Source organism: Cnephaeus nilssonii (genome assembly GCF_951640355.1).
Source record: "Cnephaeus nilssonii genome assembly, chromosome: 16".
Classification (NCBI taxonomy): domain Eukaryota; kingdom Metazoa; phylum Chordata; class Mammalia; order Chiroptera; family Vespertilionidae; genus Cnephaeus; species Cnephaeus nilssonii.
Genome location: NC_137087.1, coordinates 46,681,994 through 46,703,373, shown reverse-complemented (window position 1 = coordinate 46,703,373; position 21,380 = coordinate 46,681,994). Strand labels below are relative to the sequence as shown.

Genomic DNA, 21,380 nt, shown 5'->3' with positions numbered 1-21,380 from the left:
TTTTGTTGTTTGTTTTTTTTTCAAGAAAAACCAAGCATAGACCCCAGAAATCCTCTCAATGCCAACAGGTCATGAGCTGAGCAAGAAGCATAATTTTTAGCTTCCCTCTCTCTTAAAAATATTGCTCAATAAGGCAACAAATGTGTATCAAGTATCTAGGGTGCCAGACTTCATGGAGCATAAAGGCTCTGAGGGTAGAGACTGAAGGTGTTTTGCTGATTGATGATGGCCTTTGGGAGGGGCACTCAGTGGCTCAGAGGGTGGGGACCACCCCCCACGGACACCTCCAGGCTGGGTGGACTCTCTCAGTGCTCCTTTCTCCCCAGGGTCTGGTGAACCGGGAGTTCCTGGCCCACCTGGCGTCCCGGGTTCTGTGGGTCCCAAAGGTAAGTCAGGTACCCAGGATGGTACCCAAGTTTGCCATGTCCTGGATAGATAACAGAGGTCCAGTGCTAGGATCCCAGACAGCCTTAACCCTCTGCCCCAGGCCTGTGCAGGGGCGATGGGCCCACAGAGGGTCCCCTACAAAGGAGTCAGGGGTCAGGGTTGGGGCTAGTTTGGGCTGCATGGCGGATTTGGGGACGTATTTCCATCTGTTTCCAATGGCCCCGTTTTGTGGCCTCTAATATGGATCAGGAAATCAGAAGTCAGACCATCTCCTCACCTGTCTGGGCCCAGATACACACATTCAAAATGCAACGTGTCTGAACCACCCGGGAGAGTGGGCCTTCTCGATTTGATGCCCACTGCTCATCTCTCCTCCCTCCTCTGCCCCAGCCCAAACGTTTTACTCTGACTGGGAAGGAGCAGGGCTCTCTTGATCCCACCAGTTTCAGCTTCCTCCCTGGATGGCTTTGCCCTGGACTTGGGTCATCTTGGACCCACTGGCTCTGGGGTCCTGGGAAGAACCCAGACCGTGTGGGTGGCATGCACACACAGCCCTCACTGGGAAGTGAGCCCCACCCCTCCACCTGACCTTCACCGTGGGGTCAGCTGCCCCGGCCCGTGTCTGACCCTTCTGATCATTGTTGTTCTGTCATCCTTCCAGGTGCCAATGGTTTTCCAGGCCCCCCGGGTCCCCCAGGTCAGTACGCTTCTCCTTATAATAGACGTTATTTCTGGGGCAAAGAAAGGGGTGCCAAAAGGAAAAGCAAACATTATTTAAGCAAAAGAAGCAAATTTAAAGAGCGCCTGGAGGTACAAAATTCAGGTCCACACTGTCCCCTGCGGCCGAGGTCAGGTACCAGGGAGGCCTGTGAGAGCCTGGCTTGGGGCCTGGGCCCTCTGGCAGCTTCAGCAGCAGGCAGCTCCCATCCTGCCCTCACATCTGAGCAAGTGCCTGCCTCCACCTCATTTCTACTGGCCAGAGCTCGTCCTGCTGTCTTGGGAATCTCGAGCTACGGCCCACATTGTAATGCAGGCCGGTGTCTCTGTCAGGGTCCCACGAGGTGCCCTATGACCAGGGCCTGGGAGTCAAAGAGGCAGAGAAGCTGGACCAGGACGATGTAGAGGGAAGTGGGGAGGAGTCCGCAGAGAGCAGCTCTTGATTTTCACTCCAAAGTGTGTGTGCAAGCGCCTGGGTGTGTGCACACATGCGTGTATACATGGTTATGTCCTGTCTGCCTGCATGCGTGTGTCTGTGTGCGCGTCCATCCATTCCAAAGCTGGGGCACTCACCCACCTGCATGGTTTCCTCTGCTCACAGGCCCTGTAGGTCTCCAAGGGTCCCGAGGTGAAGTGGGACTCCCTGGCCTCAAAGGTAAGCTGATGGGAAGGAGCTGGGTAGGGGGAGATGTCACCCTGTAGGTGCCAGTCACTCAGGAAGAAGGTGTTGGGGGGACAGAGAGGGTCAGATGGACATAACCAACAGCCTGTGCAGGCTGACAGGCACACAGGAGAGGGGAAGTCAGGATGGTGGGCGGGGTGCTGTCTTCAGACAAAGACACTGCCCTTCCTGGTCTTCCTTGCCAAGGCTCTTTATATCAGGTTGGCCATTACTTTTTCAGGTGACAAAGGTCCTATGGGACCACCAGGACCTAAAGGTACGTTGCTCCTACTGCTGCTCAGACATCACTAGAGCCTGCCTGACTCCTAGGAACCCAAATGTGACTCATGCCCCGGCATCCAAGAACACAGATGACTCTGGCTCCCGGGCCCTGGGGCTGGGAGGGATGTGCCTCTCCAATAGGGAAACTGAGGCACTAAGAGGAGTCACAAAGCACCCACACTGCAGCATTGTGGGTGGGTAGTCCTTGGGGTGGCGAGGATGCAGTATTGAGGTCCTCCTGTTCTGGCCATCCTGTGCCCACAGCACCCACTGTATGACAGTCAGGGCCGGGGGCAGCTTGTGGGTGGAATCAAATGTGCCCCTTTGACTTCATAAATGACGAGTTCTCACCCAGATTCTGCTGACAGCAGCTTGCAGGCACAGGGAGAACTGTTCTGCAGCAGGGTCCCTCTAACGGGGTGAGAATGCTTTCCTTGCTCCTGACCGATGCTTCCTGCCCCCCACCCCATGTTTGTTTTAGGTGACCAGGGTGAGAAAGGACCCCGAGGCCTCACAGGTCAGTCCTACATGGGAATCCACTTTGATCATTGAAAGACATTTTATAAATCTACTGGGCCCTGGAGGTGGGGAAAAAATACAGAGGTATGAGACAGAATCTCTGTCTACTTCAGGGAACTTGCAATCTACAAAACACAGACGAATGGCATGAAGCGCTGGCTGGAGACAAGCCAGCATCAGGCTTGCCAGATGTAAACATCTGGGGCAGAAAAGGGAATTAGGATTGTCACTGGTTCTTTTGGGGAATCCAGTTGAGGAAATTAAGCTCTTCCCAAAGTGGCAGAAAGTTGACACCATTTGTCCCCCCTCATCCACTTACCTCCTGCCAACTTGCATGATTAAAAAGGAGATATATATATATATATATATATATATATATATATATATATATATGCCTAATATGCAAATTATCCCCCCACGGGAGTTCGACCAGGAGACCAATCGCTCGCTGTGACATGTGCTGACCACCAGGGGGCGGGGCGGAATGAAGGAAGGCCCCGGCCGGCAGCCAGAAGGTCCCAATTGGCCCTGTTCCCCAGCCAGGCCTAGGGACGAATTTCATGCACCAGGCCTCTAGTTAATAATAATAATGATACTTTAGCGACAAGGGGCTGCTCTCTGTTGCCAAGGAAATAAGACTCAGACACACTCAGCTGCAGACCAGGCTCATGCCTGCTGCCTGGGTGGCCCTGACTGTAGAATCTAAGTGGACACTGTGTCCCCAACCTCTCTGGTACCCGAAGCTCATCTGGTTGGGGAAGTGGCAGGCTTGGAGGTGGGCAGGGAGGAAACAGCATTCTACCACGGTCAAGGATGCAAAGCTTGAAAGCCTCCAACCAGCTAGGCCATTTCCTTCGCAGGCGAGCCGGGCTCCAGAGGTCCGCCTGGTGCTGCCGGGGAGCCTGGAGCTAAAGGAGCAATGGGTGAGTGTCCGGAGGAGTGAATGCAGCAAGTCTGACCCCTTCCGGTTGTCATCATGGCTCTGGAGTTGAGATCCTTCTAGAGCCACCTCTCCTGTTCTCTGACCCCCCACCCCCTGGTAGAGGATCTGTGTACAGGCTGTTTCTGGGCCTGCACATCCCTCCTGGGGCTCAGAGAGCAGCAGTCTCTGTGGGTTTCTCACTGCTCTGGCAGGGGGACTGGGCAAGGCATGGCCCCCACCCCGTCCCCAAGCCACTTGGGTCCCTGGAGAGGACAGGCAACGCCAGGGTCCTCTGGAACCCTCTGTATTCCAGACATAGCCTTGACAACCCAGGGCTGGTCTCACAACCAGATCCAGGGGCATGGAGCTGACCAAGGGCCAGGTGTTTAGCACAAGTCCCAGGAGGGATTAAGCCCCACCAATGGGGGATGTGATTTACTCACCTTCTCATTCATTTAAGAAATTGTTGCCCAGCTGGTATGGCTCAGTGGTTGAGCATTGACCTATAAACCAGGAGGTCACAGTTCGATTCCCAGTCAGGGCACATGCCTAGGTTGTGGGCTTGATCCCTAGTCGGGGGCATGCAGGAGGCAGCAGATCAATGATTCTCTCTCATCATTGATGTTTCTATCTGTCACTTCTCTCTGAAATATATATATGAAATTGTTAGGAAGTGCAATTCTATGCAGGATGCTTTGCTGGGCAAATAAGATGCTTCCCCTCCCTCGAGGGGAGATAAAGCCCGTATGAGGTGACAAGTGCCGTTAGAGGTAGAGTGTAGGAGGATTGCTTGCACCCAGAAAGGTAGAGGAGGCAGCATTCCATATTGTCCTAAAAAGTACAAGAAGATTTTGATCATGGTCAATTTGGAAAATTCCATGCAGAAATGATAACATAGTAAGGAAAGACAGATATGGGACAAGCAAGACATGGTCCCAGAAGGACCTCAGGGAGGGTGGCCTCACTGGAGCGGAGGAGACAAGAGCTTGGAGGAGCTCGACTTCCAGGACGTGGAGTAAACGAGTCCGGCCTTTACTGAGCCAAGAAACACACATCTGGTGTGTGCCGAGTCCTGCCCAGGGCCCTGGCGATGCAATGGGAGTCACCGAACAGTTTTAACGGGAAGATGGAAGTTACTGGTGTGGGGGAAGAGGGCAGGGAGAAAGCCGTGACAGACTGGGCTTTTCCACATTGGGCGGCCATGGAAGGGGCCCAAGGGCTCCCCACCGGGAGACAGCTTGATGTGAGCTTGATGGGCAGCACAGGGAGGGAGTCCCAGACGTAGCTCCCAGAGTCACTGATGAGCTGTGGTTCTGCTTTCCTAGGACCTGCTGGCCCCGATGGACACCAAGGCCCAAGAGGTTGGTCACTGATGGGCTCTCCTCACTGTCACTGCCTCCCCTGCCCCCACCCCCTGCCCTGCCCACGCCTTCTAATCATAGCTACGAGGCACGCGCCACATAGAAACATACAAAGCCGGGTTTTATTAGCTTTCTCCTCCCCACCTGCCTGCAAGTCACTCAGTAAAACCCTAAGAAGGCATCGCTCAGAGGTGCTGGCAGGTTCAGCGTTCCCAGAAGGAAAACATTTGCACGTTGGTCATCCTCTCCAGGTGAACAAGGTCTCACAGGGATGCCTGGAATCCGAGGCCCACCAGGACCTTCCGGAGACCCAGGGAAGCCAGGTAACCATGGGAAGAGGGAGCCACACCCTGCTGAGTGTGTGTGAGAGAGTGTGTGAGTGTGTGTGTGTGTGTGTGTGTGCGCGCGCGCGCCTGTCTCGTCCAATTTTCCTCCAGCAGCTCAGCAGGTAACTGACACAACTGCTGACTTGGCTTTGCCCGGTGGCTGTGTCCTGACACCTCTGAGTCACCAAGTCTGGCAACTGGGAAGAGAAAGGTGGAAGGGTTGAAAACAAGGGGCAGAGTTTAACACCACCTCAGCATCTTGCTCCTCAGAGCCTTCCCTTTGGCCCACCTCCCTTCGGGCCATACCTGGACCCTCACTAATGCCCACCAGTCTGATGAGAGGCCATCTCCACGAAGGCCCAACAGAAGCAAGATGCTCGGGGCTGCAGGAGAAGCAAATCAAAACACCGAGAAGGCTGGGAGGGGCCAGCTCATCAGTGGTGGGAGGAGCAGGAGGCCTCCTGGCTCCTTTGTTGGGAGCCCCAAGAAGGGAGCCTGGGGGCATCATGAGGGGGTCAGTGAGTGTGTGTTTTCTGGGTTCATGGCTCTCAGATGCCAGAGGTCTGTGACCCCAAACAGGCTGAGAACCGCTGCCTGAGGGGGCAGTGGGTCACTTCACTGCCGAGGCCAGTGCTGGGAGGACCCCCGAGTCTGGCTGCCCCACCAACCCCACCGGCTCCTGCATCCGAGGGTGTGGCTCCTCAGCCCTTCAACTCTCCCTCGTGTGTTTCTTTTCCGTAGGTCTCACGGGACCCCAAGGACCTCAGGGTGAGTCTCTGGGTCACTCCCATTCCAGCCTTCCAGCATCCAGCAATGCCTCTCCTCAGCGCCCTTGAGTCTCCTCTCCTCCCCGCACTCTCCCAGTGAAAATGGGCTCAGACCTTGTGGTGTGAAGCTTGAGAAGCACCTTAGGAAGGAAAAGCACGCACCGGGCAGTCTAGAACGGCATCCTGGTAGAAATGGAGTTCGCTCGTGTGCCCGTTCTGCCTGCCTGTGCCCTGCTCCCCTCCGGCTCAGGCCCAGAAGTTGGCTGGCCCATGGCAGCCCACATCCCATCGCCTGGAGGAGTGGGAGCTCGCCGTGCAGAGGGGCCCAGTTTCTCTGAGACAGCCTGGGCGTCCAAGTCCACCCTATAGTCGGGCCCATGTGCACTGGCACCACACACCCAGCCCCAACCCCTAAAGGGAATTAAGCAAAGATGTAAAAAGAAATCAAGCAGCAGGTCCCCCAAAAGCTGAGCACACGGGGACGCCCTGCAGACGCTCCCTGGTGGAGTTCAGGAGACAAAGGCTAGGCAGGAGCACAAGGCAAAGCCAGGGAGGTCTCCAGGGTGCGGTCAGCGATGGTGGCCATGCTGAGTGACAGGGCGCTGGCCACAACAGAGGGTGTCGGAAATTGCTGGGCCTTCATTATCCTGACTGACTTGTTTTCAATCACATCAGGACTTCCTGGAACCGCCGGCCGACCCGGTGCTAGAGGTAAGTGACTTTCCAAACTAGATTTTCTTTCTTTTCACCTGTCATTTTTGGGGGAGGGGAGGGGGAGGTGTTGGCAGGAGTGAAGCCCTGTCTGGGCAGAGCCTGGATCAACAGTGGCATCTAGTGGCGGTGAGGCTGGGAGCCAGGGATCTGCACTGATCAGCAAGGCCCTGAATCCGAAGCCTCTGTCCTTGGACCTCTCAGTACTTTTCCTGCCCAAGCCCGTTCCCAGTGAGATCCTGAGACACCACTGTGGGAGAAGAGAGAGTGGGAGTGGGAATGACTCTCAAGTCAGCCTCATTTCGGCCTCACTGAAAGGCAAACTCTGCCTCTTCGGGGAGTCCCAGCTTCTTCCAAAAGCTAATGTGGGCCAAGATGGATGCTCCGGCCTCCAGTGTGTCCGTGCAGAGACTGGTGCTTAATGCATCCTGCACACTCCCCTTAGTTCATGAAAATGCCGTTAGCCTGCAGGTTAGAGGCCCAGGAGTGGGTCTCAAATGCAATCAGAGGCCTTGCAAATGATTGACTGGGTCACAAATTGATCCTGGGAACAACCACTCTCCTTTTCCTCCCCTCCCAGGTGAACCAGGAGCTCCAGGCGGAATCGTGACATCAGGTAGGCAGGCCCTGGACTGTGCATTCCCATGTACCAGGCATCTGCCCAGGCTCTGCCCTAATACCCTCCAAGAAGCACCAGTCTGAGGACACAATGCTTGGGCAGGATGCAGGGCTGGGCTCTTCCGGTCAGCACTGAGGCAGTGGGCGGGGTTTAGAAGTAATGAGAACAAGAGACGAAGGCCCAGCCCGGCCCACAGCCTAGCCTGGGTCCCGGCACCTCTGAGCCAGGACAGTGGGCTCAGTGTTGCCTGTGTCTTCTGTTTCCAGAGGGGTCGTCGACTCTCACTGTCCCAGGCCCACCAGGACCTCCTGGAGCCATGGGACCCCCAGGACCACCAGGTGCCCCAGGTCAGTCTGTTTCCTTGCTTTGCTCCCAAATCAGCAGCAGGCCTGGGTTGCATTTGACAGTACCCGCGTTTCAGTACCTGAAACCCAGGATAGGAACCAAGGGAGGAGCGTGAGGAGGAGCTGAGAAAGCCCCCCAGACAGGCTAGCGAGCCCTCATCACACACCAGCCAGCATCCCACGCACTGCACAGGCCTTGCTGCACCAGACCCCACAGCTCCGCGTAGACCGCTTTCTTAAGGTCGCGCAGCTAAGCAGTTGCCTCTTAGAAAACGACTTGATAATATGCATCAAGGGCAACAAAGATGCTAGGAATCTATTTGGAGAAAATTTCCCCAAATTGTTCAACCATAATGAAATTGCTACAAAAACATGAAGACATAAAAGCAGGTTATTATGGAATGATAGTATTATTGTAAACAGCAGAATGCTCGATAAAGTGTGCTCTGTAATTGCAACAATATTTTTACAAGATGCCAAAAAAAAATGTATAGGTGATATTTTCTATTTTTTCCCAAAAGCCTGTTATTTTGATATATAGAAGCGTTTGAACTGTGCAGGTTCCACTTATACACAAACATTCTTTTGGAGATTTGTGACAACTTGAAAAAAACTTGCAAACAAACTTTATGACTTTCTTAATAACATTTTCTTGTCTCTGGCTTACTTTATTATAAGACTATAGCATATCATACATATAACTATAAAACAATGTTAATTGACTTATTGGTAAGGCTTCCAGTCAACAGTGTGCTATTAGTAGTCACAATTTTGGGGAAATCAAACGTTATATGCGAATTTTCAACTGCACAGAGAGTCAGCGCCCCTAACCCCCATGTTGTTCAACGGTCAACTCTATTTTTCCATTATCTAAAAATGTTCACATGTAAAGGAAATACATGAGTTAACATGACCAAGGCAGGTATGGACCAGCCTTCCCTCCTGATAAGCTCCAGTGAGGGAGGGGGCACTGGGGCGCGTGGAAGTCCCTCGCTGTTGAAGAGCAGTGTCTGAGGGGCGGTCCTGCCCATCCAGGGGCCCAGTGCAAGCTGACCTCTCTGGGTCACTGTCCCATGCCTTGTGAGGAAGCTAGGTGTGCACCCAGGACCCACCCTGTCTTCAGCTCTTCCTAGAACTGGGACCCTAGAGGTGTGACAAAGCCTTTTCTTCCCACCCCATTTCCAGGCCCTGTTGGCCCAGCTGGTCTCCCAGGACAGCAAGGTATGCCACGCCTGAGAGAGCACACACCTGGTGGGCTCAGTCGGGAGGGCTTCCTTCCCAGGCTGGACTTGGGCCCCGGTCTGTAAATAAAGCCAGACATGCTTTTGGGGAGGAGGAGAGGGGCTGACATGGTTCTTCACCAAGAGCCTTGCGAAGCCTCCGCTGCAAGGCGGGGTCGGTCGGACAGGGCATTGAGGCTCTGTGGCCACCTGGTCAAGGTTAGCTGTTTTCACTGGCCTCGGGCCTCTTGTGACCAGACCCTGATTATGGTGTCCAGAGACTTCTCCAAATACCAAAACACACAGTCAGGCTCGGGGAAAGCCAGTGCACTTCCTCCTGTTTGCAGTCAACGCTCTGGCCTGCCGTGCCCCAGGCACCTGGGCTGCAGCGGCCACGGGGGGGCATTTCTGCTGGCGGCATCCACCCTGACTCTGTCTCTCCCACAGGCCCGCGAGGGGAGCAAGGACTTGCTGGTGAATCGTTCATTAGCAGCAGCAGCTCCATCTCTGAAGTCCTCTCTGCCCGTGAGTGTCCCCTGACCCCGGGCAGGTGCAGGGAGGGGATCCGGGGTCGGGGGGGCGGGTGGCAGCGAGGTCAGGACACTGGGGCCTGTGGCAGCTGCACCAGTGAGTCATCGGAGCCCCAGATGCGGGTGAGGATGACAGTCCTCTGGAACACAGTGCCAGCCGAGGACAGCAGGGGCTTTGTCAGCATTAGGGGTCCAGGGTGGGGGCGTGATTCACTGGGGATGGGGCAGCTGTCAGAAAGGTTCTCAGATTCCAGGGTCACGCAGGGCCTCCGAGTGATCCAGACACGGCTGGTGTCGCTGGCAGCAGTACTGCAGCCCCTCTCACGGGAGCAGTGACCAGGGTTCTCAGCCTCAGGCCTGGCCTGGGAGGGTGAACTCCTGGTCCTCCTGTTCCCAAAGTCCGTTAAGGAGCCCAGGTGGAGATGCTGCTGGGCCTCCACCTCAGCACCTGAGTGTCTAGACAGCTGAACAGCCAGGATGACAGCCAACCGTGGTCCAGCTGTCATGTGTACCGGACATGGTGCCGTGGCATCCCGCCGAGTCCTCCCGGGGCCCCTGTGCCGTGGCATCTGTCCTCACGGGGCCCTGTGCTATAGGCCACGTGCCTCTGGTTTACAGAGGAGGAAGCTGTTGCTGGCAAATATTGAGAACTTGCCCCAAGTCACCAGCTAGAAGTGGTGGAGCAGAGGTTTGAACTCGGGCTCTCCGAACTGAAGCCATGTTCTTGCCTAGCACTTGCTGCACCCATATGAGCTATCAGGGAGTTTGACTGTAGCCCTGCCCTGCCCACAGCAGAGGGGGTCTGGTGTGTGGGTATGCATGTAGCCCAGGGTGCCTGGCACTGATGATCCTGGTGAGGGGAGAAACTGGTGGAAAGCACCCCTGTGTCAGCTTTTGCTCATTTCCGTTTTCTTCTCCCTACAGAGGGTCTTGATTTACGAGGTCCCCCGGGCCCACCTGGACCACCTGGGCCACCAGGTGAGCATCTCAGGGGTCTTTTGAAGGTGGGGAATCGCGGGGCACCGGGAAGCTGGGCACTTAGTGAGGAAGCAGGCCCTGCTCCTGGGGCAGGATCGGCTCTGTAAGTTCAGCATTGCCTTTCCTCACTCTCTCCTGCAGGACCTTCCACTCCAGGCCCCCGAGGCCCCAAAGGAGACCAAGGTGAGAGCCGTGTCGTAGGGAGTACAGGAGCCTGTATGTGCCCAGCATGCCCAGCTGGTGGCCAGGAGAGTTTGGATGAGGCTTGATGAGCTGGGGCATTTCTTCATTCTCTTGCCATATCCCTGGAGCATGGGGTGGGGGGAGGCATGGTCAGAAGCTTTACACAGGATTCCTGCCTCTGCATTGGCCTGGTGGGAGGAGAGGCAGGGGGAGCCCCAAGCCATGTCTGTCCCAGCCCTGGAGCCCCACCCCCTCCCCATGGGCCCTTTGAATTCACAATGTCTGGCTCATATGTATCTCACAACTCTGAGCCTCCTTCCCTTGGGCCCTCCAGGCCCCTGAGGACACCAAGGTAGAGCAGAACTGGCATCAAACAAAACCTGGGGTTGGGGGTGGCAAAAGCTGGCGTTCCAAGAGCCTTTGACCAGAGATTAGTGTGTGTCTCTATGAGTGACTGAGAACCCATGTGCGTGTGCGTATGTGTGTGTGCGTGTGTGTGTGTACTACTCTAGGTGCTGACTGTGCTCGTGGGTATGTGTGTGTGTGTGTGTGTACTACTCTAGGTACTGACTGTGCTCATGGGTATGTGTCTGTGTGTGTGTGTGTGTGTGTGTGTACTACTCTAGGTACTGACTGTGCTCATGGGTATGTGTGTGTGTGTGTGTACTACTCTAGGTACTGACTGTGCTCATGGGTATGTGTCTGTGTGTGTGTGTACTACTCTAGGTACTGACTGTGCTCGTGGGTATGTGTGTGTATACTACTCTAGGTACTGACTGTGCTCATGGGTATCGGTGTGTATACTACTCTAGGTACTGACTGTGCTCGTGGGTATGGGTGTGTATACTACTCTAGGTACTGACTGTGCTCGTGGGTATGGGTGTGTGTGTGTGTACTACTCTAGGTACTGACTGTGCTCGTGGGTATGGGTGTGTATACTACTCTAGGTACTGACTGTGCTCATGGGTATGTGTGTGTGTGTGTGTACTACTCTAGGTACTGACTGTGCTCATGGGTATGTGTCTGTGTGTGTGTGTACTACTCTAGGTACTGACTGTGCTCGTGGGTATGTGTGTGTATACTACTCTAGGTACTGACTGTGCTCATGGGTATGGGTGTGTATACTACTCTAGGTACTGACTGTGCTCGTGGGTATGGGTGTGTATACTACTCTAGGTACTGACTGTGCTCGTGGGTATGGGTGTGTGTGTGTGTGTGTGTGTGTGTGTGTGTGTGTGTGTATACTACTCTAGGTACTGACTGTGCTCGTGGGTATGGGTGTGTGTGTGTGTGTACTACTCTAGGTACTGACTGTGCTCGTGGGTGTGTGTGTTCTACTCTAGGTACTGACTGTGCTCGTGGGTATGTGTGTGTGTGTACCACTCTAGGTACTGACTGTGCTCGTGGGTATGGGTGGGTGTGTGTGTGTGCATGTGTATGCTACTCTAGGTACTGACTGTCCACTCTCACTGTGTTCCTCAGGCCTCCCAGGGTTCTCAACCTCAGGTAAGTGCTCAGGCCTCGCCCCCACCCCCAGTGCAGGCTCTGGCTAAAGCCTCTCCCAGCCCTGGCTGACTGCACTGTGTATGGTGTTGGCTTCCAGGTTCCAGTTCTCTGGGATTCAACCTGCAGGGACCACCAGGCCCACCGGGACCCAAAGGTGACAAAGGTCAGTAAGGGACCAGCCAAGAAGGCAGTGAGGAGCTGGCTCCCAGAGCCCAAAGAGTGACCAGCATATATTTATTGGTGCTAAAGCCTTGAGGGGAAGAAAGGAGAAGCTGGAGGGAGGAAGGGAGGAGGATGTGAGGACACACACAGTCTCTGCCCAAAGGGAGCTTGTGGTATCATTGAGGAAACAGAGGCATGAGACAACTGTTGAGCCACATGCTGATAGGTGTGGTTGGGCTTAACCAAGGAAGGCTTCCTGGCGGAGGTGATGTAAAAAGGGCTTCTCGTTTTGGATTCCAGGTGATCCTGGAATTTCTGTTGGTTCCTCTCAAGGTAAGAACCAAAGGTGACGAAGTTCCTTTCCCCTTCTTCAAGGCTGATCATTGCCAGTGAGGACATGGATTCATTCATTCATTCAGCCACGATTCAATGTTGATTAGGCACTTTCTCCACACGCTAGGATCTCTGAGCTGCCTTAAGGTTACATGTTAGTGGGGCAGGAGGGAAGAACCCCTGTGTGTAAAGGTGACTAACAATGCCAATGACAAGAGATGGAGATAGAACAGGCCCTGGGAGCTGGGGGTGTTCAGATGAGGGATACTGTGGGGTGGTGAGCAGGCTGCCCAGAGAGGAGTGAGGGTTTGGCCTGGAGAGCTCCCATCTCTGTGCCCCTTGCAGACAGTGGCTGCTGCAGGCACTCCTACCCTCTCCTTCTGGGGAGCCTTCTCTTTGCCACTGTCCTTTCTTCTGGGCAAGACCCTCCCTCCAGCTGGTGGGAGCAGTGCCTGGCCCCTTTGCCTGCCCCTAAGGTGGAGAAATCAGCTCAGGCTTTCTTTCTTCCAGGGGGATCATCATCTGGCACCATGTTCATGCAGGGCCCCCCAGGCCCCCCTGGACCGCCTGGGCCTCCAGGCTCCCTCAGCAGCTCTGGCCTGGAGGTTCAGCAGTACATCTCTGAGTACATGCAGAGTGAGTGCCGGCCCAGTCGGGCAGTATGTTTGTGCACGTGTGCATGTGTGCATGGGTGTGCGCAACTGCATGCACATCTGTGTTGGAGGTCGGCCGTCTGTATGGCCAGGCCCAGGTCTTCCACCCCTGCATGCGAGACAGCACGTCCATGAGCTCCTGTCTGCTAGCTGCCCACACACATGACACTCACACACCCACACGCTTGTCCACATGCATACACAGCTACACACTCACTTTCACATGTGTTTATTCCCGACCCCATCCCTGAACTCCCCACGGATGTGATTTCCACAAATGTGGGCAACAGAGCTTTGCTAAATGAGTGGCTGAAGAGTCTTGTTGGTCCACAGCCCCCGAGCACCCCCTGGCCCGCCGAGGCCACTGCCTCAGTTTATCTGTAAGGGGACATCGAGGCTCCCTGCTTGCTCTGCCTTGGGCCCGAGTGTGGGGTGTGGTAGGCATTTCATCCGGCGCTTCAGGTCACCTCCACGGGAAGCACATGCCCACCCGGGGACAGGCTTGACTTTGCTTTGTTTGTTGGCAGGTGACAGTGTTAGGTCTTACCTCTCTGGAGTTCAGGGTCCGCCAGGCCCACCTGGTCCCCCCGGGCCTGTCACCACCATCACTGGTGAGACTTTCGACTACTCAGAGCTGGCAAGCCTCGTCGTGAGCTACTTACAGAGTAAGCCTCTCCCACCCCTGAAATGACCCTTCTCCCAGGGCTCACTGTTGTTCCCAGAGCCTTGTCTCTTAACTTGTGTTGGCTTTGCCTTTCTTCTGAACCTGACATTCAAATCTGACCCCAGGGTAATCAGGCCCCCTGGCGCAGCTTCAAAAGGCTTTGCTCAGATGAAGAAAGGCTGCATCGCCGTGTTCAGTGAGCCTTCTTGCGGCTGAGGGCCGTGTCCTAAATATGTGAAATGGGATCCTACGGGCTGGCGGGATCTCGTAGGCCTTAGGCTAAAGCACCTCCATAGCAAACTGCGTTTACCCAACAAAATCAAAGTAACAACCTTCCACCACCTTTTCATGCTTTAAAAACAACCTCCTAATGCGCCCCCTTGGTTCATCTCCCCCAAGTGGAAACAGCCCGTTGACCAGTCTGTGATTCTGGAGTCATGGGGGTACTGCTTCAGTACAGATACGCAGGTAACCCCAGCTTCCCTTCCCGACAGCTTCCGGGTACAGCATCAGCTCGTTGTCGGCTGCCTCCATCACTTCTGAAGACATCCTGGCTGCACTGCAGCGTGAGTCTCTTGCAGGGGCTGGATGTGGGAGCCCCTTTGCCTTCTCCTGACCGCCCTTGTCAGGCGCATCTTGTCCCTCTTGAGCCTTGTGAGGGCTGCAAAGGGGAGGTGGTCCTTCAGGACAAGGAGCCACTCCCTCACTGCTCCCAACCACTGACGGGAAGGAGGCAGCAAATCTCCTGGCTTCCAGTGCCAGGCAACGGGCAGCGGCCCCTCAGATACCTGGGAGCTTACAGATTCCCCCCCCCCCCCCCCCCGCCCACCGTGGGCCTGAGAACCAGGGCTCACACCTAACAGCCAGTCTGTGCGGGGAGACCACACTGTCCCATGGCCCAGGTGATGCTACCACACCCTTTCCTTTCAGGGGACGACGTGCGTCAGTATCTACAGCAGTACCTGATGGGCCCTCGGGGCCCCCCAGGGCCACCAGGAGCCGGTGGAGATTGGTCCCTCCAGTCTTTGGACTACGCAGAGCTGAGCAGCCGCATTCTCAGCTACATGTCGAGTGAGTATCTGTCCTTTGCAGGCCAGGGTGGTCAGGAGTTCAGGCTGACCTTCCTTGAAATGGCCCATGACCCTCTCCTGCCCGGCTGCACAGACCCAGAGGGAGTGAGTGGCATTCAGAGCTATTCTAAACCGAGGCCGCAGAACAGGTCAGAGAGCCTGGTGAGGGAAACCAAAATGAGTGTCTTGGGCACCGTCCTGCATGGAATTTGCACATGACTCCCACACTTCTCTATAGACACAACATACCCACACACACTTCTCTATACCAACACACCTCACATGTACACTTTTATACACACACATATCTATACATACAATCACACGCACACTTCTCTGCACACACACTTCTGCATACATACACATACACCTCCATACACACATCTCTGTACACACACACTGGCAGGATGGATCTGAGCCTTTATGACCTATGCTCTTCCCAGGACTGGGCCCCTCCTCCTTGGCATCATTACCCCGGATTGTATCTGCGTTCCTCCGCCTGTCCCTTCCGACTGCCTCTTCCCTGTCTTGCCCCCACTTCTGGTTACATTGCTTGTCTGGCTTCCTCTCACAGGTGTTTCTGACTTCCCTATCTGATCTGAATCCATCACAACTTGGGATTTTGTTCCTCAGGTTCTGGAATTAGCATTGGACTTCCTGGCCCCCCAGGACCCCCTGGCTTGCCGGGAACATCCTATGAGGAGCTCCGCTCCTTGTTGCAAGGTAAGGCTGAGCAGGGGACATCTGTCCAAGTGGTTTGGGATGGAAGGCAGAGCTCCCTGGCCCCGGCCATGACCAACTCTTTGCTTTTCCTTGGCATCTCAGGATCTGAATTCAGAGGCATCGTTGGGCCACCAGGTCCCCCTGGGCCACCAGGGATCCCAGGCAACGGGTGGTCCAGCATCAGCGTGGAGGACCTCTCATCTTACTTGCACAGTAAGGAGTGGGGAGCAGGGGTGAGGAGGGCAGAGGGCTGCATGGTTTTTATAAGGGCAGCTGTGGAGTTAAATCCACTTAGTTACCAAGTCCTCCTGCAGCACGTACAGGGCTGGGCCCTGGGGCCCTGCAGAGGGACATATGAGCTTTGAGGTGCTCAGTCTGTCCCATCAGCGGGCAAAGTGGGAGGGACAGTGCTCCCAGGCACAGCACTGCCCTCAGGCAGCTCATGAGCCAGTGTGTCATCCATGATCAGGAGCCAGGCAGAGTTCAGCCTTCAGGGGCAGGAGGGCTGAGGGGGAGAGGATAGGATCTGGGTTGAATGCAACTCAGGATTGGGAGAGGGAGGACCAGTCAAGGGCAGTCATTCCCTGGTGGTGCTCTGGTGTCAATTATTCCCTCTTCGTCCTCTCCTTCCCAAGAGGGGCCCCTGAGCTGGGAATTCAGCATTCTCACAGGGCGACCTCTGACCTTTCTTTCTCTTGCCTCCTGCTCAGCTGCTGGCGTGTCCTCCATCCCAGGCCCACCAGGCCCTCCGGGTCCCCCGGGCCCTCGAGGGCCTCCGGGTGTCTCGGGAGCACTGGCAACCTACGCAGCCGAAAACAGCGACAGCTTCCGGAGCGAACTGATTAGCTACCTGACAAGTGCGTGCCCCCAATGCTGCTGTCCTCTGTGCCCCTTCCCCGTCCTTGCTTCTCCCTGTCCGGGGAGAAGGTGAAGGACCCTGGGAGGCCAAATACATGACAGGCACTGGTCAGAGAATGCCCAGTGCCTTGGAGTGCATATCCTGCTCAGGAGCGTTGAGACTCTGAGAGACCCCCTTAACTCCCACTCTCTCTCTCCACCCAGACCTGAGCTCCCACTCACACAGCTTCCTCCCCACAGGTCCTGATGTGCGCAGCTTCATTGTGGGTCCCCCAGGCCCTCCTGGGCCCCGGGGACCACCTGGCGACGGCCGCCTGGGGTCCATGGATGGCTCCTACAGTCAGGGCAGCAGCTCGTCCGTCAGCAGGAGCACCTCCTACAGCTCTTCCATGGGCGTAGGAGGAACCAGCGGAGGCTCCCTGGGTGAAGGGGGAGCCTTTGGCTCGGAAGGGGGCTTGTACGGCAGTGACAGCAGACTGTTCGGGGCTGGCTTTGCTGGAGGTCTGGATTACAACGAGCTGGCTGTCCGGGTGTCCGAGAGCTTGCAGCGTAAGTTGGGGCACTTAGGCCTCAGTGCTGTGGAGGGCGCGGGAGCACGTGAGCCTTTCCCCATCTAGGCTGCAGAAACTCACCCTCTCATTTGGGAGCACCCAGGTTGTGAGGCCAGCAATTCTGGAGTCAGAAGGACGGGGACTGAAGACAGGAAGCCCCAACCTAATTCTGTCAGCTTAGTGCAAGGGGCCCCAGACAAGACCAGAACCTCTACTGCAGGGAAGGGAGAATATTGGGGTCTCTGAGCTTTGCTCTCCCACTAACTTGTGTGGGCCTCAGAAGTCCTTACGACTATGACGGTTTCTGCTGGGGCTGAGGGGAGGTTGTTGGCTAAAAGGCTTCTGATGAAAGGCCACAGCACAGGGAAGACAAGGAAGCCGCAGCGCTTTTCCCTCCTGTCACTTCACCTCCTCTAACTGCGTTGGGAGCTAGGCAGTCAGGGGTGCTGTACGCCCACTGTGAAGTGTGCCCACACTTTCATGCTTTACAGGTCAGGGCCTGCTGCAAGGGCTGGCCCACACCGTTCAAGGCCCACCAGGCCGGCCTGGGCCCCAGGGCCCCCCGGGCATCAGCAAGGTCTTCTCTGCTTACAGCAATGTGACTGAGGACCTCATGGACTTCTTCCGAAGTAAGGGCCTCCCCGCTTGTTTTCCCAACCCGTACCTTGCTCCACAGAAACCAGTCTCCTGGAAAACCCCATTATTAACACTGAGATGCTAAAAATCTGACAAATTCTAAACTTTTCCTCTTACAAGTTCAAACTTTCCCACTGTGTGTGAACAAATCCCTTTATCTCCCCAGCTTCATGGTGACTGCTAGTCTAAGGCCAGTTTTTTCTCCTTGCAGCTCATGGAGCCATTCCAGGACCCCCTGGGCAAAAGGGAGAGGTGGGCATCTCAGGACCCAGAGGTAAGTAGTGGCAGGACATGGCCACCAGGATCCTGTGTAACAACCTCATGCTGAAAAGCAGCTCCCTTGCCAACGCCATGCTGGGCTCTGCCGCTCCTCCGGGCCCCACACTACGGCTTCACTTAGCATCCATCTCTCCTCCTAGGTGAGAGGGGCCCTGCTGGGCCACCTGGCTGGCCTGGGCCACCCGGCCCTCAAGGGCCCAAGGGCGAAAAAGGAGACAAAGGTAAGCCTCCACCGCCACAGAGATTTGTTCCACAGCAAGCCTGGAAAATTAAGGCCAATGTGAATTACTAAAGGCAGACCCTCCAACAATGTAATCTGCACAACAGTCAAACAGCCGGCAGGGGAGAAAGGAAAGAGAGTGCCAGTGCAGGGAGGAAAAGGGAACCAATCTGGTAATGAAAGAGGGTAAACAATCTAAACAAACTGACAGTCTCACAAAAGAGTTTATCTTTCAAACCAGTTTTTAGTCACAGTTGCCATAATTGCCCACGTTAAAGTCCCCACAGGCCACAAGGTGTTTTTTAACTTCCTCCTCATCTTCTAACTTTCAGGTGACCAAGTCTATGTTGGGCGGAGAAGGAGAAGCATCGCCACCAAGCCATGAGCTACCCTTGGTGGAACAGCCCCCAGACCAGTTCTTGCAATGGCTTATGGTGCTTAGGTCAAAATCTCTCCAAAGGATGAAAGCTGGAGTCTCAATGCCTACTGATACAGCACAGCCAGTCAACTACACACTTATTTCAGTCTGACACAATACACGCATATATAAATGATTCAAAGACACCCCATCTGCAACAGCTTCGTTGGGTAGACTTGAGTAGCTGCAGTGTGTGGCAGCAGACACACTTCTCTGCTATCTAGATGTGAGCTCCTTGGCCTCTTTAACGTTAGTCCAAGCCCTAACCTAGGAAAGCCAGTTCCATATGAGTTGGCTCAGCAGTCCTTGAGCTTTGCCTGTAAATGAGCCCAGAAAATGGAAGATGGGGATGGTAGGGGGCGCCTTCCGGTGGGTTACACTTAATGGGGGAGCATTCTGATTAATGCTATAAAGCTGTGCTGTCAGCTCCTTCCTCCCCTGTTCACTCCGCATTCTCTAGTCACAGAAAACAGTTGGCTAAGGAGCCACTCTTGCAACTGAAAAAGTTAAGAAATTCACTTCTCCTGAAGGTGGCTACGGGGTTTCTCACAGTTATTTCTCACTACAGATAGTCCCACTTGCTTAGAAAGTTTGATGGTAGCTATAATCTATATCCATAGGTCTATGCTAGAGTTTATAGATTAGTTGTACTGAACTGGGCTGCAGCAAATAGAAAAAGAAGGGCAAGGGGCAAGAAGAGAAAGAGAGAGGGAAAATAGAATATCTACTGCTGGGGCAGGATGTCACCTGTTCTGCACTTAAACAAATGGCATTGGGTACTGGGTGCAGTTGGTTTTAAGCACTTTTCAATGTCTAAAAATGTTAATGTGGTCTATTAGATGAAAAGTCATTTCAAAAGTAAAATTTCCGATTAAAGGATTTTTTTTCCTTTTTTAATCCGTGTAATGTGATCCATTTAACCAAAGTTAAGGGAAAAAAAGATATTTTGAGTTTGACTCTAACACTATTACAAACGCAATATTCTGGGACACAGTTTCTGGTATTTTGTTTAATCACTGAGATCATTAAAGGCAGACCTTCATCTGGAATTAATAATTCAATTTGGGCAATTAGAAACTAGCATTTGAAGAGTTTCCCTAAGCATAAATTACTTGAAATAAACATATATGCAACAGATGAGTAACAAGATTATTTTCAGCTAATGTAGTGATTAATCCTGGGGCATAGGAATTGTAATGGCAGAACAAGTAATATGGAATATCAAAACGCCTATTAAGGAAAAACACACAAACATCAAATGCCCCACAGAAATGCAAATTCAGACAAGGCTACCGCTGGCCCACTTTTTTTTTTAATATACTTTGATTTTTTACAGAGAGAAAGAGAGAGGGATAGAGAATTAGAAACATCGATGAGAAACATCGATCAGCTGCCTCCTGCACACCTCCTACTGGGGATGTGCCTGCAACAGAGGTACATGCCCTTGACCGGAATCGAACCTAGGACGTTTCAGTCCACAGGCCAACGCTCTATCCACTGAGCCAACCAGTTAGGACCACTGGCCCACTTTTAAATTTGTTGTAAACTGTGATGCTCGATTACTGGATAATTTAAAGTGGGGTTAAATGAAATCTACTTCTACACCTCTATTCTTCTAAAAGACTGAACCGTTTATTTTTTACGTGGCCTCTACTGAGTATCTGACATATTATCCTGGGGGAAAACACAACACTTAATTCCACTATATCAAACAACTGCTAGCAGCATCCACCAGTCAAGCACCAAACATTCTATATGGTCTTGTTTGCCTTTTTCATATCCTGATAGTTACCTGCTGTGAATCAATATAGGAATTCTTTTAAAAAAATGAGTTCAGAAGGCCTTCAGAATTTCAAACTTTTTACTTCCTAATGAAAACTTATTGTATAATAAATGACTACATTGTACCTTTTTAATATTTTAGTTTTACCTAAAAAGTCTTACCTAAAGTCTGAGTCCATTTAGTGTTTTTTATTTAAATATATTTCTTTATTGATTTCAGAGAGGAAGGGAGAGGGAGAGATAGAAACATCAGTGATAGGAGAGAACCACTGATTGGCTGCTGCCTGCACACCTCCTACTGGGGATCGAGCCTACAACCCGGGCATGTGCCCTTGGCCGGAATTGAATCTGGGACCCTTCAGTCTGCAGGCTGACTATCCACAGAGTCCTAAGACCATGTGAATTAGGTGAAAGTCCAAACCTGCTTACCTTCTCTGGACAGGACCCAGAAAAAAACAGGCAGATATGTCCTCAGCTGGAAGGCAATGACTCTGAGCCTCTTTGGTTTCTATTTTAAAAAACACACACACAAAAGTTAAGAATGAGCTCAATAATGTACGATACTCCTGGATTAGAAAATGACATGCTTTGCCTCCCTCCAGCCAAGCTGAACACTTACCAAATGATACTGCCTAGTGTCTACTGAATCTTGCATGAACATATCAATGACAAAAAGAGGTTATTTTTAGCAAAAGTGAAGTCATATGGCTTGTGAAATGTTTGGTGAGAAAAAGAATCCATCCCAAGGGGAAAAGGGGAAAGAAAAAATATGTACATATACATATGTTGATGGAAATATTTTAAGCACCTCTAATAAGTCTGAAAGGCCAGAAGACCTAAAGGACTGCAGGTGTTAACCCTTTGCACTCGCTTGCTTTTCTCGATTCCTTTATTCTAATGCTAACCATGTCGAGTCACACTCGACATCCGAGTGCAAAAGGTTAAAAATGTAGGCCCCAAAAAAGCTGCATACTGTTCTCACGTATGACAAGCCTGTT

General features: G+C 53.4%; 1 protein-coding gene across 2 annotated transcripts in view; it reads left to right on the top strand.

The window, feature by feature from the left end:
• The window catches only part of COL17A1 (collagen type XVII alpha 1 chain), a 50,206-nt gene extending 28,908 nt beyond the window's left edge, over positions 1 to 21,298 (top strand). The window contains exons 24-54 of one of the 2 annotated variants that reach the window (XM_079793680.1): positions 327 to 386; positions 1,049 to 1,084; positions 1,706 to 1,759; positions 2,007 to 2,042; positions 2,529 to 2,564; positions 3,427 to 3,489; positions 4,814 to 4,849; positions 5,101 to 5,172; positions 5,917 to 5,943; positions 6,618 to 6,653; positions 7,234 to 7,269; positions 7,539 to 7,619; positions 8,802 to 8,837; positions 9,284 to 9,361; positions 10,291 to 10,344; positions 10,486 to 10,527; positions 12,010 to 12,033; positions 12,131 to 12,196; positions 12,496 to 12,528; positions 13,039 to 13,164; positions 13,709 to 13,846; positions 14,340 to 14,411; positions 14,776 to 14,916; positions 15,549 to 15,638; positions 15,741 to 15,851; positions 16,349 to 16,495; positions 16,737 to 17,045; positions 17,539 to 17,676; positions 17,895 to 17,957; positions 18,103 to 18,183; positions 18,515 to 21,298. In XM_079793680.1, coding sequence (XP_079649806.1) covers positions 327 to 386; positions 1,049 to 1,084; positions 1,706 to 1,759; positions 2,007 to 2,042; positions 2,529 to 2,564; positions 3,427 to 3,489; positions 4,814 to 4,849; positions 5,101 to 5,172; positions 5,917 to 5,943; positions 6,618 to 6,653; positions 7,234 to 7,269; positions 7,539 to 7,619; positions 8,802 to 8,837; positions 9,284 to 9,361; positions 10,291 to 10,344; positions 10,486 to 10,527; positions 12,010 to 12,033; positions 12,131 to 12,196; positions 12,496 to 12,528; positions 13,039 to 13,164; positions 13,709 to 13,846; positions 14,340 to 14,411; positions 14,776 to 14,916; positions 15,549 to 15,638; positions 15,741 to 15,851; positions 16,349 to 16,495; positions 16,737 to 17,045; positions 17,539 to 17,676; positions 17,895 to 17,957; positions 18,103 to 18,183; positions 18,515 to 18,567 — 2,375 coding nt within the window. In that variant the 3' untranslated portion in view covers positions 18,568 to 21,298. Of the gene's footprint in view, positions 1 to 326; positions 387 to 1,048; positions 1,085 to 1,705; positions 1,760 to 2,006; positions 2,043 to 2,528; positions 2,565 to 3,426; positions 3,490 to 4,813; positions 4,850 to 5,100; positions 5,173 to 5,916; positions 5,944 to 6,617; positions 6,654 to 7,233; positions 7,270 to 7,538; positions 7,620 to 8,801; positions 8,838 to 9,283; positions 9,362 to 10,290; positions 10,345 to 10,485; positions 10,528 to 12,009; positions 12,034 to 12,130; positions 12,197 to 12,495; positions 12,529 to 13,038; positions 13,165 to 13,708; positions 13,847 to 14,339; positions 14,412 to 14,775; positions 14,917 to 15,548; positions 15,639 to 15,740; positions 15,852 to 16,348; positions 16,496 to 16,736; positions 17,046 to 17,538; positions 17,677 to 17,894; positions 17,958 to 18,102 lie in introns of both variants that reach the window. The other variant, XM_079793679.1, reaches the window with a different exon arrangement.
• Positions 21,299 to 21,380: the final 82 nt, after the last annotated feature.